A 16,406-nucleotide genomic window follows, 5' to 3' on the forward strand; every position below is an offset into this window, starting at 1 on the left:
AAAACTATACGCATGGTAACATGATACATATAGAGGACATCAATTCTGGTTAAGAATTCTGAGAAATCCGGGAAGAGAGAAGAAAAGTTTAAACTATTTTGACAGATTTAGGCTGGTTTCAGTCTTATTTGAACTTTGCCATGTATGAGGGAGGTATCCAAACTCCTACCTAAATAAAAGACATTGCCCTAGCGTTGCTGTGGTTATTTAAAATAAATAATGGTGCTAATCTTGAAGAAACCCTACCATAGAAAGGAGACGTATGAACACAAATGGGAACACGTTATAAACTCATAACCTATTACAGAGCTCCCTCTGATGGTCAAAGGAAGTACAAGAATCCCAACACTCACAGAACCTCTCATGTCACTTCAGGAATATGTCCCTGGGTTCTTAGGGACAAATTTCTTCTATAGCCCTTATGAAAAAAACCCAGTTACATAAACAAATAGCAGAAGCCTCCCAAAATCCCCAAACTGATATTTTATCCAGACATGTGTTTTCAAAAGTAGTGTGGGCCATGGTTTACCAATATGGTTATTACAGGTGCTCTGGAGGTATCTTATAAAGCAATCAAATCTCACCTCACTCTAATTTCTTCCTTCCAACTACATTCTGATTCTTTACTATAGACTCAGATCTCTACAACCAAATATACTCCCTCATGTAACAATATCATTAACCTATCAACAGAGGCAGACCCCCTTTGAAAATCATCCACCTTTTGCTTCTGGAAATCCTGGGGAAACATGTAGAGTAGCCTGTTATTCAAATACCCAGCAAGAGACATATATTCATGTAGGCTGAGGCTTCCCAACTTAGGACCTATAACATGAGTCTTAGTCCTGCCCCTCAACAGCTTAAGGGGCTCTGCTGAGAAGCAGTATAATATAATGATTAAGAGTATGAATTTTGAAATCAAACACATCTCGCATGAAGTCTTGGCTCTTCTATTACTCACTATGTAATCATGAGCAAGTAACTTAACCACTCTGCAATTTAGTTTCTGTTACCACAAAATCAGGGGTGGTGATGGTGGGGATGCTAGATGGCTATATTTACCACACAGCACGGTTGTAATGATTAAAATAAATGTGAAATGCTTATAAAGAATTAAGCACAGAGCCTGATATATATCACATGCCAAGGTATTACAGATTATTATTAAGTTATAATGTCTATCCTCCTGAGTATAATAAATAATTTATGTATAATAATTCTTTCTAAAAATAAGTATTTCTGGAATCCAGAAGCCAGCAACAGTCTGACCATGAATTTTGGTGAGTTGTATATTACGGGTCTAATGCCCATTAATGTTAGAGTAGGCTTCCAAAACAAATCAGGAGTTTAGCAGAAAGAAGCATACACTCTGGAGTTCTTTCAGTTCCCAGCTCTACCACTTCCTGCCATGTGACCATGAGCAAATAACCTCTCTGAACCTGTTCCCTTATAGAGAAACTACAGAAATATTGCTGTAGACAGGTCAAGATGACTGAAAGAGCTGAAGCGTGAGAGGCCTACCCTCCTGCTCCAAACACATAGAAACTCAAGATTTAAAAACAACAACAAAAAAAACCACAGTAATGTTTAAACCCAAGACAGGAAAGTCTGCAGATGGCACAAGCAAGGTGGCCCATTGGTAAAGCCAAACCAACTAGTTTGAATACTGATGTGAGAATAAGAATTGGGATAAAGACAGGAGCCAAAACACATCGAGGTAGAACTCAATTCCCAGCATAAAAGTAGGAGCCAAGACTCAAGGACATGGCTTAGGAATGGCTTAGGGATGGAAAGAGTCAACTTCTAGAAATATAATTCCTGGGCTGTACCACAAGCATACTGCAGAAATGAGAAATAATCTAAAGACTGCTCTGGAGAAAACTACCCCTAAGGGCCCCAACAAGGATGCTACCTATTAGCCATGAGTGATATGATTTTTATAAACATGTGGACTATTAGAGCTATAAAAGACAAGGAAAGCCCTGACCGGTTTGGCTCAGTGGATAGAGTGTCAGCCTGCAGACTGAAGGGTCCGGGTTCGGTTCTGGTCAAGGGCATGTACCTTGGTTGTGGGCACATCCCCAATTGGGGGTGTGCAGGAGGCAGCTGATCAATGTTTCTCTCTCATCGATGTTTCTAACACACAATACAATACACAATCTACAATAGGTATTAGTGCACACCTAAAACCTATATAATTTTATTACCAATGTCACCCCAATAAGTTCAATAAAAATTTTAAAATGAATAAAATAATAATAATAAAATTAAAATTTTATTGATTAGGGCACTGAAGTTCATACAAGGAAAGTGAATTATCCAACATAACACAGATAGTATCTGGGTCAGGCTTAGTCAAAAAGACTCATTTAAATGTTTAAAAATCAGTTCTGAAGGTATGATATGATGCTTGAGATTTGCTGTAAGTTAATTCAGCTTGTTATTTTCCTTGGGAAAGGGAGCCTAAAATATGATGGACAATGAGTTAATCATTTTTGAAACGGGGCAACAGGTCCATTGGAGTCATGATATTATTCTATGTAATTGTGCATGTTTTCAATTTTCCATAATGAAAGTTTAAATAACTCCTAAAATAGTAAGAGGCAAAGATCTCAAAATAATTGGTAAATCTGTCAAACTTGTGACTCAAAAACTGTATTATAAAGCCTGCAGCAGATTGTTTGTGAACTAAGTATATTTAATATCACTCAGCTGTGCTGTTGAGGCTTTAATGTTTTTTTCATCATGACTATAATAAAGATGCATTTTCTCATTAGGCATGCTGAAACTATCCAAGCTCAGAAACTGCACAACAACCCACTGAATTAATTAGCACTTGAAATATGAAAATTACATTTGGAACAAAATTAATTCTTTACATTAAAAAAGGCAGATTTTCCATAACCCGTGCATGCACAACACATATTAATGGGTCAGCCTGGATATATTACACAGTGATTATAATCATGTGCATAATTAAAGCCCTTCTAACAAGAAGAAGATATGGCACTCAGAGTCAAAGAAAAGAACTAGAGAGTCAGCAGCTTATTACTACAAAAAAACCACCTTCCTAACAAGTCACATGGCTACTTAGAAAAAAGAAAAAACTAAATTTAGTTCATAGCATTCACTTGACAATCTATGTAACGCCACGCACAATATATCTAGAGTGCTTCTACCTTGAGTTTAGGGGATAAAACATTAAAGAGACTAGCAGGGAGTGACAAATGTCACTCTGTAAATATCCATTTTAAGGCCATAAAAAGCAGTGAGGGGAGGAAGAAGGGAGGATAAGGATTCTTAAGGCAATCATAGTTCAAAGTCCTAATTTAGAGGACACCATGATATCAGAAGTATTTTTGATGGTTTTTTATTTTTCTGATAAATGCTAGAAAAAATTTTGGAAGAAAAATTTAAAGACCTATAATCCTATTACCAATCATAGCTACTTTAAAAATATATGTTTTTATTGATTTCAGCAAGAGGAAGGGAAAGGGAGAGACAGATAGGAACATCAATTATGAGAGAGAATCGATTGGCTGCCTCCTACACACTCCCTACTGGGGATCAAACCGTGACTTAACGCTCAAACACTGAGCAACAGTACTTTTAATATTTGGTTTATTTCTCTCCAGCTTTTTTATTCAGTCAGGGGTTTTTTTCAGTCATTTTTCTATGCACATATTAACATGTTAATTTATTTTTTTTTACTCTGGTAAAACTGGGTCATGCTAAAATTTTGTTACCTTCTTTTTCCTTTTTAAATATATTTTTATTGATTTCAGAGAGAAAGAGGGAGAGATAGAAACAGCAATGATGAAAGAGAATCATTGATCAGCTGCCTCCAGCAAGCCCCCTTACTGGGGAGTGAGCCTAAAACCTGGGCATGTGACCTGACAGGGAATTGAACCATGACCTCCTGGTTCATAGGTCAACACTCAACCACTGAGCCACACTGTCTGGGCGATTCCTTCTAAATATTTCCCCCAAAACAGGATTTTTAATATTTTTGTATGGTGTAGTATTCCATCCTATGGTTGTATCATAGTTTATTTGACTAACCATTTTCTACTAAACATTTAAATTAATCTAGCCTTTTTTTTTTTTTACAACTTTAAGTAACATATTTGAAAAAGTTCTTGAATATAATTTGCTTATATCTTCAATTATTTTCTTGGACCAGAGTCCTAGAAGTGAAATTTACTGAGTCAAAGGTTTGAACTTTTCAAATTCTCGATACATACTACATTCCAGAAAAGTTATATGAGTTACATATCCACTAATAGTTTTACTACTCTTTCCTATCTGTGTGGTTCTGGTCAGAGGTCAAACACAGATGATGAGCAAGCCGTGGCCCCAAAACAAAACAAACACACAAACAGAAAACCTTTTCCCTTCAAAAACAAAGGGTTGCCCGGCCAGCATGGCTCAGTGGTTGAGCATCACCTGGAGGTCACGATTCGATTCCCAGTCAGGGCACATGCCCAGCTGCAGACTTGATCCCCAGTGGGGGGCATGTAAGAGGCAGCCAATCAATGATTCTCTCTCATCATTTATGTTTCTATCTCTCTATCCCTCTCCCTTCCTCTCTGAAATAAAAAAAGAAAGAAAGAAAACCCCAAGGGGTTGGTTATAAATACAAATACCTGAAAGGTGAAACATAGAGAGAAATCCCTAAGAACCACACAGCCCTGCAACTGTCTCAGCCACAATAGACCAGCTGCAGTTCCCCTGAACTCACTAGCCTTTCTCTTGCCTCCTCGAATTTGTGAGCATTGTTCCCTTCGCTGGACCATCTCCAACCCACACTACTCACTTGCCAACCAGCTTGCCTTTTTCCTCCAGGAATTCTTCAGTAATCCGCAGTCTATACTAAATATTCTCCCACTCTGCTTCGACAACACCCTATATTACCTCTATTTTAGAACTCATTTCATGGACTGAAGTATAATTAACGGTCTGTCCCCCACACTAGACAATGAGTTCCTTCAGGGCAGGGTCTGTTTCTTCATTTCCTGTTGCATTTTTAGCATCTACAAAGTACCTGGGATACGATAGGCACTGGAGAAAAATTTATTAAATGAATTAATCAATCACAAACAGAAGGTCTAGGGGAGGGGTTAGAGAACTTTTTCGGTCTGTAAAGAGCCGGACAGCAAAAATTACAGGATTTGGGAGCCCCGTGGTCTTAGTCACCAATACTCAACTCTGCTTCTATAGCACGAAAGCAGTCATAGACACTATGTAAGTGAATGGACATGGCTATGTTCCAATAAAACTTTATCAAAACCAGGTGGCATGCCACATTTTGGATGTGGACCATAGTTTGCTAATCCCTGATTTAGAGGAATAAAAAAAAAAAAAGATGATGAAGAAAAGATGAAGAGACTTACTGCTTTAAACCTATGCAAAGTTTAGGCTAAATTGTACTTACATAACTAAATTACTAGCATTTTACACTCTCAAATTCCTTTCTTCTGTGACTTGGTCTGTAATGCAGAGTAAGGAGAAGGAAATAACTAAAGAAGGTAGGAGAGGATGGCATTCTGATGGGAGCTGAGCTCAGGTGTCAAGCCTCAGGCAAAAAAGGATCAGTGGGATAAGAAGTAGAGATGGGCTTAAACTCAAAGGGATTTGACAGGACTTTTAAGTGTGTACAGTCATTCGGAATAGATTGGCTGAGTATTGGTAAACCTGGGTTAGACACACAGAGTATAATGAAAAAAAAGATAAGATATATACAGTCTACAGCTCAGAATTTCAATAGCTCAGAATTATGCATCAGATCAATGCATGTGCTTGCCTCCACAGATTCAGGAAAAGGAGGGAAATGACATCATTCAATGAGAGAATGGCCACTGATGCTTTCTTGCCTCTGACTCACATGCCAGCTTTCCCCTTCCCCAACCCGTGCCCTCACCACAACCCCCATGTTCCTACTCCTTTGGCTGCAGCAATATGAGGCCTCAAGGCTGAGCCTGAGTGGACCACGTGAGCCTGTCTTCTCGGGAATGTATGCGGTCTGCCCGAGAAGTTACTGTATCTGATCAGAGCCTTACTTTTCATAGTTCCTTCCTCTTCCTCATCCTCTGCATTGATCACCATGGTGCCCAGCTGTGACAGCAATGTTCCGTCGTGCTCAATCATAGTATTGGCTCCATCACTCATGGTGCTGGCTACTCGGACAGTGCCCATCTCATCACCTGCTGCTCGAACCATGGTGCCAGAATCCAATTCATCCTCCTCCTGTAAAAGAACAGACTCTCAAATTGGAGCTAATTTGAGCAAAAGTGAGTTTTCTGAATTACTATTACTCATCTTGGTGCAAATATTTCTGGATTTGACACTTACTCAGATTCTAAACCCACTTTGTAGAACTGGGAACACTCTTATTTAACCAAAGAACATAAATTTACCCAAGTGAGAGTAGTGTATCTAAAGGACTCCCTTCTTCTCCCCTTCTTAATAGAGTTTTGCAACATATATCTAAAGATCTATGCACACCCTTGGAATCTCAGGGTTGTGAGGGAGTCTATAAGTGTAAAATCTACATATTTAGTATGAATCCTAGGTTCCCCAAAAGGACACAGAAAAACCAAGCCTCAGACCTGAGCATTCTCTTTGCAGAATAAAAAGGTGCGCTGAATAACAGATGAAATGTGTAAGTGTCTTAGGAAGCACTATGAGAAGAGCACGCACAGATGAAGCAAGCCTTGGTCCAGGACAGGACAGAGTCCTGTAAGAAGAGTCTCCAGCTCCAGGCTGATCCAACATCTACACGTCTTACCTGGCTTAGCAGTCATGAAATAACGAGCATTAATGCCCGAGGCCCAAAGCCAGGCCTGCCACTCACCGAGTTTTCTTCATCCTCGTGGTCCACCTCCCGCTGCTGGGCTTCCTGGCGTTTCAGTTTCACATCCATGGCTTCATTAATTAAGTCCCGTAGTATCGACACTCCTTTGGCGCTCTTGACAAATGGGTGCTTAAGCAAGAAAGTGACAAACGCTGGGGACAGTTTATAAGCACCAGTGCCAAAACAGTGCCTGGCACACAGCAGGTACTTGATAGTATTTGTTGAATCAGTCGCTGAATCTAATCTTTCTCTTTTTGCTTTGGACAACAGCTAGCCCACACTCACTTTATAACCGAGCAAATGCATAGTCAGGCTTTGCCCCCACTTTTTGGCCTGGCTAAAACTGCGCCGCCCTCTCTCTGTCAGATCTAGAGATTCTCAACCTCCTGGAGAAAATTTTGTAATGTTGGGAGCTTCTAGTTACAATGTCTGAAGAACACAAACAGCACGGGAGGACAGGGACACCACAATCCTGCAAAGTGGAACCTCTGGCACAACACACTGTAGCACATTCTGCACACCTTTCAATGTCTCCGAGTACATGTACACCCTGATAAATAATACTGAAAACTTTTTCCAGAGATAAGCAAAAGGTCTAGTAATTTGGGAGGTAAGTTTGGAGTAGAGGTTTAAATGGAATAAAGACATTGTTTAGAAATTACTGAATAATTTACTCATCCTGCTTGTTCTTCCTATTCAGTGTACTACAGCATTTCCAACTATTTATTTAGGTAAAAACAAATTTAATGTAAAAGTGTAGTTACTGCAGAAATACTAAAATTCGTCACAAAGACACTTGAAACACAGGGATATTGCTGAATTCCATTTATAAAAATGAAGTTTTTTAATATTAATATCAACAACCAAAGTGTCCTTCGATAGAGGATTGGATAAAGAAGGTGTAGTACATATCTACTACGGAAAACTCAGCCATAAGAAAAGACAAAATACTGCCATTTGCAACAACATGGACAGACCTTGAGAGTATTATTCTAAGTGAAATAAGTCAGTCAGAAAAAGCTAAAAAACATATGATTTCATTCATATGTAGGATATAAAACTGGAACTCATGGACACAGACAACAGTGTGGTGGTTACCAGAGGGAAGAGAATAGAGAGGGGGTGAACGGGGTCTAATATATGGTGACAGAAGATGGTTTGACTTTGGGTAGTGGACACACAGTATACAGATCTTATATCATAGAAATGTACACTTGAAACCTATATGATCCTATTAATCAATGCCACCCAATGCATTTAATTTTTAAAAAATAAAACAAATAAATATTAATACCATCTTACATATTTGTTGTTTATAGTACAATTGTAAGAAATCTCTGTGAAAGGTGGGTGGATGGGTGGGAAGAGATCAAGCAAAGAACTTATATGCATATATGCATAACCCATGGACACAGACAATAGGGTGGTGAAGGTGGGGCTAGAAGGGATCCATGGGGGATAAACGGGGACATACTTTCAATAATAAAGGTTTTTTTAAAAAAAGAAATCTATGTGAAATCTATCTTTCTACATGTGAAAGTTACATGTGGAAATTCTTTTTTTTGGGGGGGGGGGGGTTGTCTGTTGTTTTTCCAAACTTACTCTGATATTGTCCCCAATGTTTCTCTTTTTAATCCCTTCTCTATTCCCCACCACCCATGAAAGGATATGGTCTCCAAGTACTCTATAGATTGAAAGTATGCCTCAACATGTGGTGGGCTCATAACACAGGAGATATCTTTTCCATAAAACTTTATCAGAACCCCAGCCAGGCAGGAGAAGAATTTGCCACTACACTTAGAAACAAGACCCAGCTCATTTGCAAGAATATCATATTTGCTGTTCTTTCCAATTGGAAAGCTTATAAGATAATTTCCCGCCTCGTATCATATACAAATAAGTCTGGCCTGCTATTACTTACCATTGTTTTATGCAAGTGCCCACCCATTCATATTCCTGTATATCGTGAATGGAATGGTTTCTGTTCTTATTACTGCTCTTACATCTAAATTCTTTCATGATGTTAGGTACAGGTCTCTAACTATTTCATTATGCCTGTAAGCTGAGAAAGGCTGGAGCATTTCTATATTGATAACTATGTTATTTTATTATAAATTATTATCTTTATATGTCTCCATTATATCATAAACATTATATTGATTCTTTTAAAATTATGGGCATAAACAGGTTTATTATCTATGAGTTTCATTCCAGAAGAGTAATGAGTGTTAAAAAAGTACATATATATAGGTTGTCCCAAAAAATGTATACACTTTGAATAATTATAAAGGCAGTGTTTATTAAAAACCATTCCATTTTCAAAATTAAGCTATCAGCTGTTAAAGTGTGTATACATTTTTTGAATACCCTGTATATATGGGGACTGATATGGTTGAAAACTATTGGCCCAGCTAATAATAACAGCAAGTATTTGTCAAATCCATATCGTACTATCTGTAATATGTGTAAAGCATTGTTCAAAGTTATACATATTATGTCATGTAATCTTCAGGTGCTCACTAAATGTCAATTCCCATTCTCTAATCCCATAGAGCCCTATATTTTCTTGCCATATTGTCTTGTTCAATGACTTAACATTCTTTTCTATGTCTTTTTGACTCAGTTAGGACCAAACCTACTGACAAGCAGGAAATGTCTTATATTTTGTGACCATCTCCACACAGGTGTAGGTGGGTTAAAAGCATCTTTTGGTTAGCATGAGAATGAAATACAGAGGGAGCACCTCAGGGTGATTCATACCTGTAGGAGTTGAGTGGCTGTGGCTCTATGTTCAGGGCTCTTTACAAGACACTGCTTCACAAAATCCATGAAGCTATCTGACCATAGTTCTGGCTTTCGGAATGTGGGAGGAGGGTTGGTAGGAATCATAAAGATTGCCTGGTTAAAAAAAAAAAAAGTAAAATAAAAGTGATGCTTCAATTAAAATGTAACTGGAAATACATTTGAAGTTTGATAAAATGATTTTTCTTTTATCCACTAAAGAGCCCACCCAAATTCCAACAAAAGTCTAAGTATTCAAAGTAAGAAGTCTGACAATTAAAGAACTTGATATAAATCACTCTCTCCTTCCCCCTTCCTGCCCTCACCTTCTCCCTCTTTCATATTATCCTTGTCCCCCAAACCTCACAATATCCACCAAACTTTTTTAAAATATATTTTTTAAAAAATTGATTTTTAGAGAGAGAGCAAGGGAAAGGCAGAGAGAGAAACACTGATGTACTGGGGATCGAGCCTGCAACCCAGGCATGTGTCCTGACCAGGAAATGAGCCAGCAACCTTTTGGTGCACAGGACGACTCCTAACCAACTGAGTTACGCTGGCCAGTCCGAACCAAGCTTTTTAAAATTTTTGTTAACCACAGTACATTGCCTTTCAAAGTGAAAAGGCAAGACCTAAGAGCATCAATAGCCTAAAGATAAAGCCTCTGCAGAGCTGTCAAATTTCCCTCCTTCCTAAAGGTACCACCATCACTGGCTATAACTAGTTACTGCAAGGAGACCATAAACTCAGAAGTCTCCAAAATCATAAGGGAGTCATTCCCTTTCAAACCAAACCAATTCAACAGACTTAACAACAACAACAAAAAATTGGCTTACTACATTGCAGTTAATTGAGTTTCCACTAAAAGAGCCACAGTTAAAAACACACACACACAAAAAAAAAACTCTTTGCAATAATCAGCTTAAATTATAGTCTTTAAATCTAAAAATATAACCAGTAAATAATCCTACCCTTCCCCACGTCTGCACCTCCCAAAGAGAGGGGAACTTATCTTGGGGCCCATGAATACTTTTTTAAAAACTGTTAAGTCTTTCAATAGACGAACTAATTAATCAGAGAGGAGAAGGAGCTGGGTTGGGAGGTATAAAGACTATAAAGCCCGAGGAAGGGTGATGGTCTGATAACAGTGCTGTGGTGAGGGGTCCTGTGGGTGGTGGTGGTAAAGCCCAGAAGCCCCTCAGGGTGTTTTGGTGGAGAGTAAATCTATGGGTCCTTAACACACTAGAACAGTGATGGCGAACCTAGGACACTCATTGTTTTGGTTGATTTTTCTTTGTTAAATGCCATTTAAATATATAAAATAAATATCAAAAATATAAATTTTTGTTTTACTATGGTTGCAAATATCAAACAATTTCTACATGTGACACGGCACCAGAGTTAAGTTAGGGTTTTTCAAAATGCTGACACGCCGAGCTCAAAAGGTTCGCCATCACTGCTCTGGAAGTAGATGGAGGGTGGCGAGTACAGAGCCTCCAGATCAGCGGTTCTCAACCTGTGGGTCGCGACCCCTTTGGGGGTCGAACAACCCTTCCACAAGGGTCACCGAAAACCATCGGAAAACACATATTGAATATATAATTACATATTGTTTTTGTGATTAATCACTATGCTTTAATTATGTTCAATTTGTAACAATGCAAATACATCCTGCATATCAGATATTTACATTACAATTCATAACAGTAGCAACATTACAGTTATGAAGTAGGAACGAAAATAATTTTACGGTTGGGGTCACCACAGCATGAGGAACTGTATTACAGGGTCGCGGCATTAGGAAGGTTGAGAACCACTGCTCCAGATGAAGGAGGGTGGTGATCTACAAACCAAAACTTACAAATTTAAATACCTGCAAGAGCCAGGCAGGAATAAGACAACACATGAACCAGGCTGGGTATTAGTGACAGGCGTTCAAAAAAAATAGTTTGCTTTCCTCTTACCATTTCTATCCAACAAATCTTACTATAAGACAAACTGTACTAAAGACAAACGTTAGAGAAAACACTGCAGTATGTGACAACTGATACGTGGTAGACAGGGAACTGTGGAGACTGATGAAGTGGAAAGCCCATGCCCTGTATAACAGAGAAGTGCCAGTTAATGTTATATTAAAATGTGAGCAGCTAAAATAAAAAAATATACATTGCACAAGTCACACCACGCATTTCCATGGCCTATGTCCTGCCTAAGGCTATCGATACGGCCTCTGGAATGAAGAGGGATAAATTATACTTTAAGTAATTAGAGACTACAACTAGTGGAAGTGTATCATCTGGAGTCCAGACTAACATTTAATAACATATCATTAATTCATTTGTCATTTGGTACCTAACCAAGTAAGTCATTTAACAAACTTTCTAATGATGACCAGTAACTAACCACTCCACTGGTTTCCCATCCATTTCCTTACCCTCATTGGATGGATATCGGCATATGGGGGCTTCCCTTCAGCCATTTCTATGGCAGTTATTCCCAATGACCAGATGTCTGCCACACAGTTGTACCCAATTTCCTGAATCACTTCTGGAGCCATCCAAAATGGTGTTCCTATGACTGTATTTCGCTTGGCCATAGTATCCTAAAATAGCAAGGAGAGAGATCAACACTAAGCATCAAAACTATGAAGAAAAAAAGACTTTTCCAGCAATAAGGACTGTCTTACACCTGAAATACATATAAAAACCACACTCAAGGCATGACCAAGCAAGTCACAAAAGAATTCAAATGGCCTAGAGACATAATAGATCCTCAGTTACTAAAACACAAAAAATAATCCTTTGTAATAAAGAGGTAATATGCAAATAGGCAGTCACACCATTGCACAAGATGGCTGCCACAAGATGGCCAGCAGGGGAGGGCAGTTGTGGGCAATCAGGCCTGCAGGGGAGGGCAGTTGGGGGGGGGGGGGACCAGGCCTGCAGGGATGGCAGTTGGGGATGGCCAGGCTTTCATGGTAGGGAGGGCAGTTGAGGAGGACCAGGCCTGCAGGGGATGGCAGTTAGGGGAGACCAGGCAGGCAGGGGAGGGCAGTAGGGGGCAACCGGGCCGGCAGGGGAGCAGTTAGGCATCGATCAGGCTGGCAGGGGTGTGGTTAGGGGGTGATCAGGCTGGCAGGCAGAAGCGGTTAGGGGCAATCAGGAAGGCAGGTGGGCGAGTGGTTGGGAAACAGTAGTCCCGGATTGTGAAAGGGATGTCAGACTGCCGGTTTAGGCCTAAACCGGCAGTCGGGCATCCCCCAAGGGGTCCCAGATTGGAGAGGGTGCAGGCTGGGCTGAGGGAAACCCCTGCCCCCAGTGCATGAATTTCATGCACCAGGCCTCCAGTCAATCAATAAAAACCCTAAAATAAGATAGACAAAAATTAAAGATTACTAAAAACTAATGTTGACAATAGCTGCCCTCCCCTGCCGGCCTGATGGCCCCCAACTGCTCTCCCCTGCTGGCCTAGTCACATCCAACTGCCCTCCCCTGCTGGCCTGATCGCCCCCAACTGCCCTGCCCTGCTGGCCTGATCGCCTCTAACAACCCTCCCCTGCCAGCATTAATGTGAAAGAGATACATAGATTGGTTGCCTCCTGTACTCGCCCCACACCTGGGCTGGGGGTTGAATCTGCAATCCAGGTCATGCCCTTGATCAGGAATTGAACCCGCAATCCTTTGGTGCATAGGCCAACACTCTAACCACTCAGCAACACTGGCCAGAGCAACAAGTAACAGTTTTACTTACTGTAAGTTGACCTGCTACCCCAAAATCTGCAAGTTTTGCATGTCCTTCTGTATTTAGCAAAATATTTCCTGCCTTTATATCTCGGTGTATTTTTCTCATAAAATGAAGGTATTCCAGTCCCTTAAGCGTTGATTGTAATATTGTAGCTATTTCATCTTCTGTTAACTAAAAAAGAATGAGAAATCAAAATCCTTTAGTTTACATCAGGACATTTGAAAAAGGAAAAAAAAAAAAGATCCAAACTCCTTTCCTAGAATACAAATATAAGATCTTATTCAGCCTGCAAACAGCATTTGACAGCAATGCCACTGCTACACTAACAACTCCCAAAGTTGTATTTCCAGCCCAGATCTCTTCCCAAATACGATTCATATATCTGCCTACACAACATGTCCAATGAATACCTAACAAGTATCATAAGCATAATATATCAAACTCAAATTCTTTATTTCTGCCACTACCCTACCCCTCTCCTTACCACTCACCCAACCTATTCTACTCTTCCCAGTCTCCTCTCTCTCAGTAAAAGGCAATTTCATTCTTTCAGTTGTTCTGCCCCAAAACCTTAAGGCCATTCTTGGCTTTTCTCTGTCTTCAAAATATATCCAAACGTATCCTCTGTAATCATCCTGGTCCAAGCCACCATCAAGTCCTACCTGAAGTATTCTAATAATTTCCTAACCAGTCTCATTGCTTCTGCCCTTGACCCTCTGCAATGTACTTTCCACACAGAAGCCAGAAAGTCTGATAATTAGGTTAAGTCACACTTCAAAATAAGTAGAGCCAAGACTAAAAGCTAGGTCTTTCTATTCCAAAATCCCATATTTTCTGTGCCACAGTATACTCCCTTCTGAGTGAGTTGTTTGTCATAAGGGGAACTAAGTGAGAACTTGTGGGTTGATTTTGTTTAGAACTCGGACTGATCAGATAAGTGTTCATCATTCAAGAAATACTTTTTTCAGGACCCTACTGTGTGTCAGGTGACTTTCTTGGTGCTGGGGATACAGTAGTAAACAGATCAAAGACATTTTTAAATGCAAGGTATGTTTCCAATAGGGAAGACATCACATAAATAGATATACAAAGAATGCATAATATGTCAGATGGTGATAATGCTGCATTGACCAATAAGGCAGGATAAAGGAATAGAGAATGAAGATGTAAGCCAGATCTGCTCAAAACCCCAATGGCTTCCTCAGTCACTCCAAAGCCAGTCCTCACCAAGGTCTTACATGAGCTGGTTCCCAGCTACCTTCATCTTCTACCACTCTCTCTACCTTGCTCATTCTGTCTAAGCCATCCAGGCTACCTTGATGTTCCTCAAACGCTCTGAGCACACTCCCACTTCTGGGCTTTCTGACCTGCTGCTCTCTCTGTCTACAATGCTCTTCATCTAGATTTCTGTATGACTTGCTCCCTTACTGCACTCTCTGTCTCTGATGTCACCTCATCAGAAAACCAGAGAGGCCTTCCCTAGCTCCCTCCATTCCTAGATGATTCATTCTCTATTCCTTTATCCTGCCTTATTGGTCAATGCAGCATTGTCACCATCTGACACATTATACATTGTTTGCATACCTATTTATGTAATGTCTTCCCTATTGGAAACGTACTCTGCATTTAAAAATGCCTTTGATCTGTTTACTACTATATCCCCAGCACCAAGAAAGCTACCTGACACACAGTAGGGTCCTGAAAAAAGTATTTCTTGAATGATAAACACTTATCTGATCAGTCTGAGTTCTAAACAAAATCAACCCACAAGTTCTCACTCAGTTCCCCTTATGACAAACAACTCACATTCAGAAGGGAGTATACGGTGGTGCAAAAAATATGGGACTTTGGAATAGAAAGACCTAACTTTCAGTCTTGGCTCTACTTTTTTAGCTGTGACTTAATCTAGTTACCAAGCTTCTCTAAGTCTCTGTTTCTCAATCTAAATGCAGGGTATGTTTCCAATAGGGAAGACATCACATAAATAGATATACAAAGAATGCATAATATGTCAGATGGTGATAATGCTGAAATAAAAATATCACCTTTCTTCAAGAGTGTCATGAAAATGAAATGATATAAGGTATGTTAGAATCCAGTAACTACTACACTATCAACCCATCAATAAATATTTAAGGAGCATCTATTATGAGCCAGGCACTATGCTAATAACATTAAAAATAGCTAACAATTACTAAGCATTTATTCTATACTAGCCACTATTTTTGTAATCTCATTTAATCCTTACAATTAACAAATGAAGTGTGTACTATTATTATCATCACCATTTTATAGATGATGAAGCTGAAGCACAAATTAAGTAATTTGTGCCAAAGGTCACAGAGCTAGTAAATGATAGAGCTTGCACTAATGTCCAAGCAAACACTATTGGCAAGGAAGCAAGCTGGAGTTTGGGGTACCTTCTGTGGCCAGAGGACAAAGCTTGTCATTTGTTTCCTGACCCCTTACTCTAAACAGCTGAACTAATCACTATGGTAGCGCTGCCCCAAAAAAATATATGTGAGCCACAAATACAACTTTTAATTTTCGAGTAGCCACATTTAAAAAAGAAAATAACTGCCGAAACCGGTTTGGCTCAGTGGATAGAGCGTCGGCCTGCGGACTGAAGGGTCCCAGGTTCGATTCCGGTCAAGGGCGTGTACCTGGGTTGCGGGCACATCCCCATTAGGAGATGTGCAGGAGGCAGCTGATCGATGTTTCTCTCTCATCGATGTTTCTAACTCTCTATCCCTCTACCTTCCTCTCTGTAAAAAATCAATAAAATACATATTTAAAAAAAAAAAGAAAAGAACAAGCAAAATTAATTTTGATAATACATTTTACTTAACCATACATGTCCAAAATATTATCATTCCAACATTAGTTCAATATAAAAAATTATATACTTTTTACATTATTTTTTGTAATAATTCTTCCAAATCTGGTGTGTATTTAATACTTACAACACATTTCAAATCAGACAAGCCATATTTCAAGTCCTCAATAACCATTTGTGCCTAGTGAGTAT

At 39.5% G+C, this 16,406-nt stretch overlaps 1 protein-coding gene across 1 annotated transcript in view; it reads right to left on the reverse strand.

Moving 5' to 3' along the window:
* Positions 1-16,406, reverse strand: part of STK4 (serine/threonine kinase 4) — an 86,982-nt gene that overhangs the window by 54,815 nt on the left and 15,761 nt on the right. The window contains exons 5-9 of the mRNA XM_081097892.1: positions 13,385-13,549; positions 12,069-12,236; positions 9,614-9,751; positions 6,854-6,982; positions 6,060-6,246 (exon numbers count right to left, since the gene is read on the reverse strand). Of these exons, the coding sequence (XP_080954018.1) occupies positions 6,060-6,246; positions 6,854-6,982; positions 9,614-9,751; positions 12,069-12,236; positions 13,385-13,549 (787 nt within the window). The remainder of the gene's footprint in view (positions 1-6,059; positions 6,247-6,853; positions 6,983-9,613; positions 9,752-12,068; positions 12,237-13,384; positions 13,550-16,406) is intronic.

This window comes from Myotis nattereri (genome assembly GCF_964212035.1).
Source record: "Myotis nattereri genome assembly, chromosome: 8".
Taxonomy (NCBI): Eukaryota; Metazoa; Chordata; class Mammalia; order Chiroptera; family Vespertilionidae; genus Myotis; species Myotis nattereri.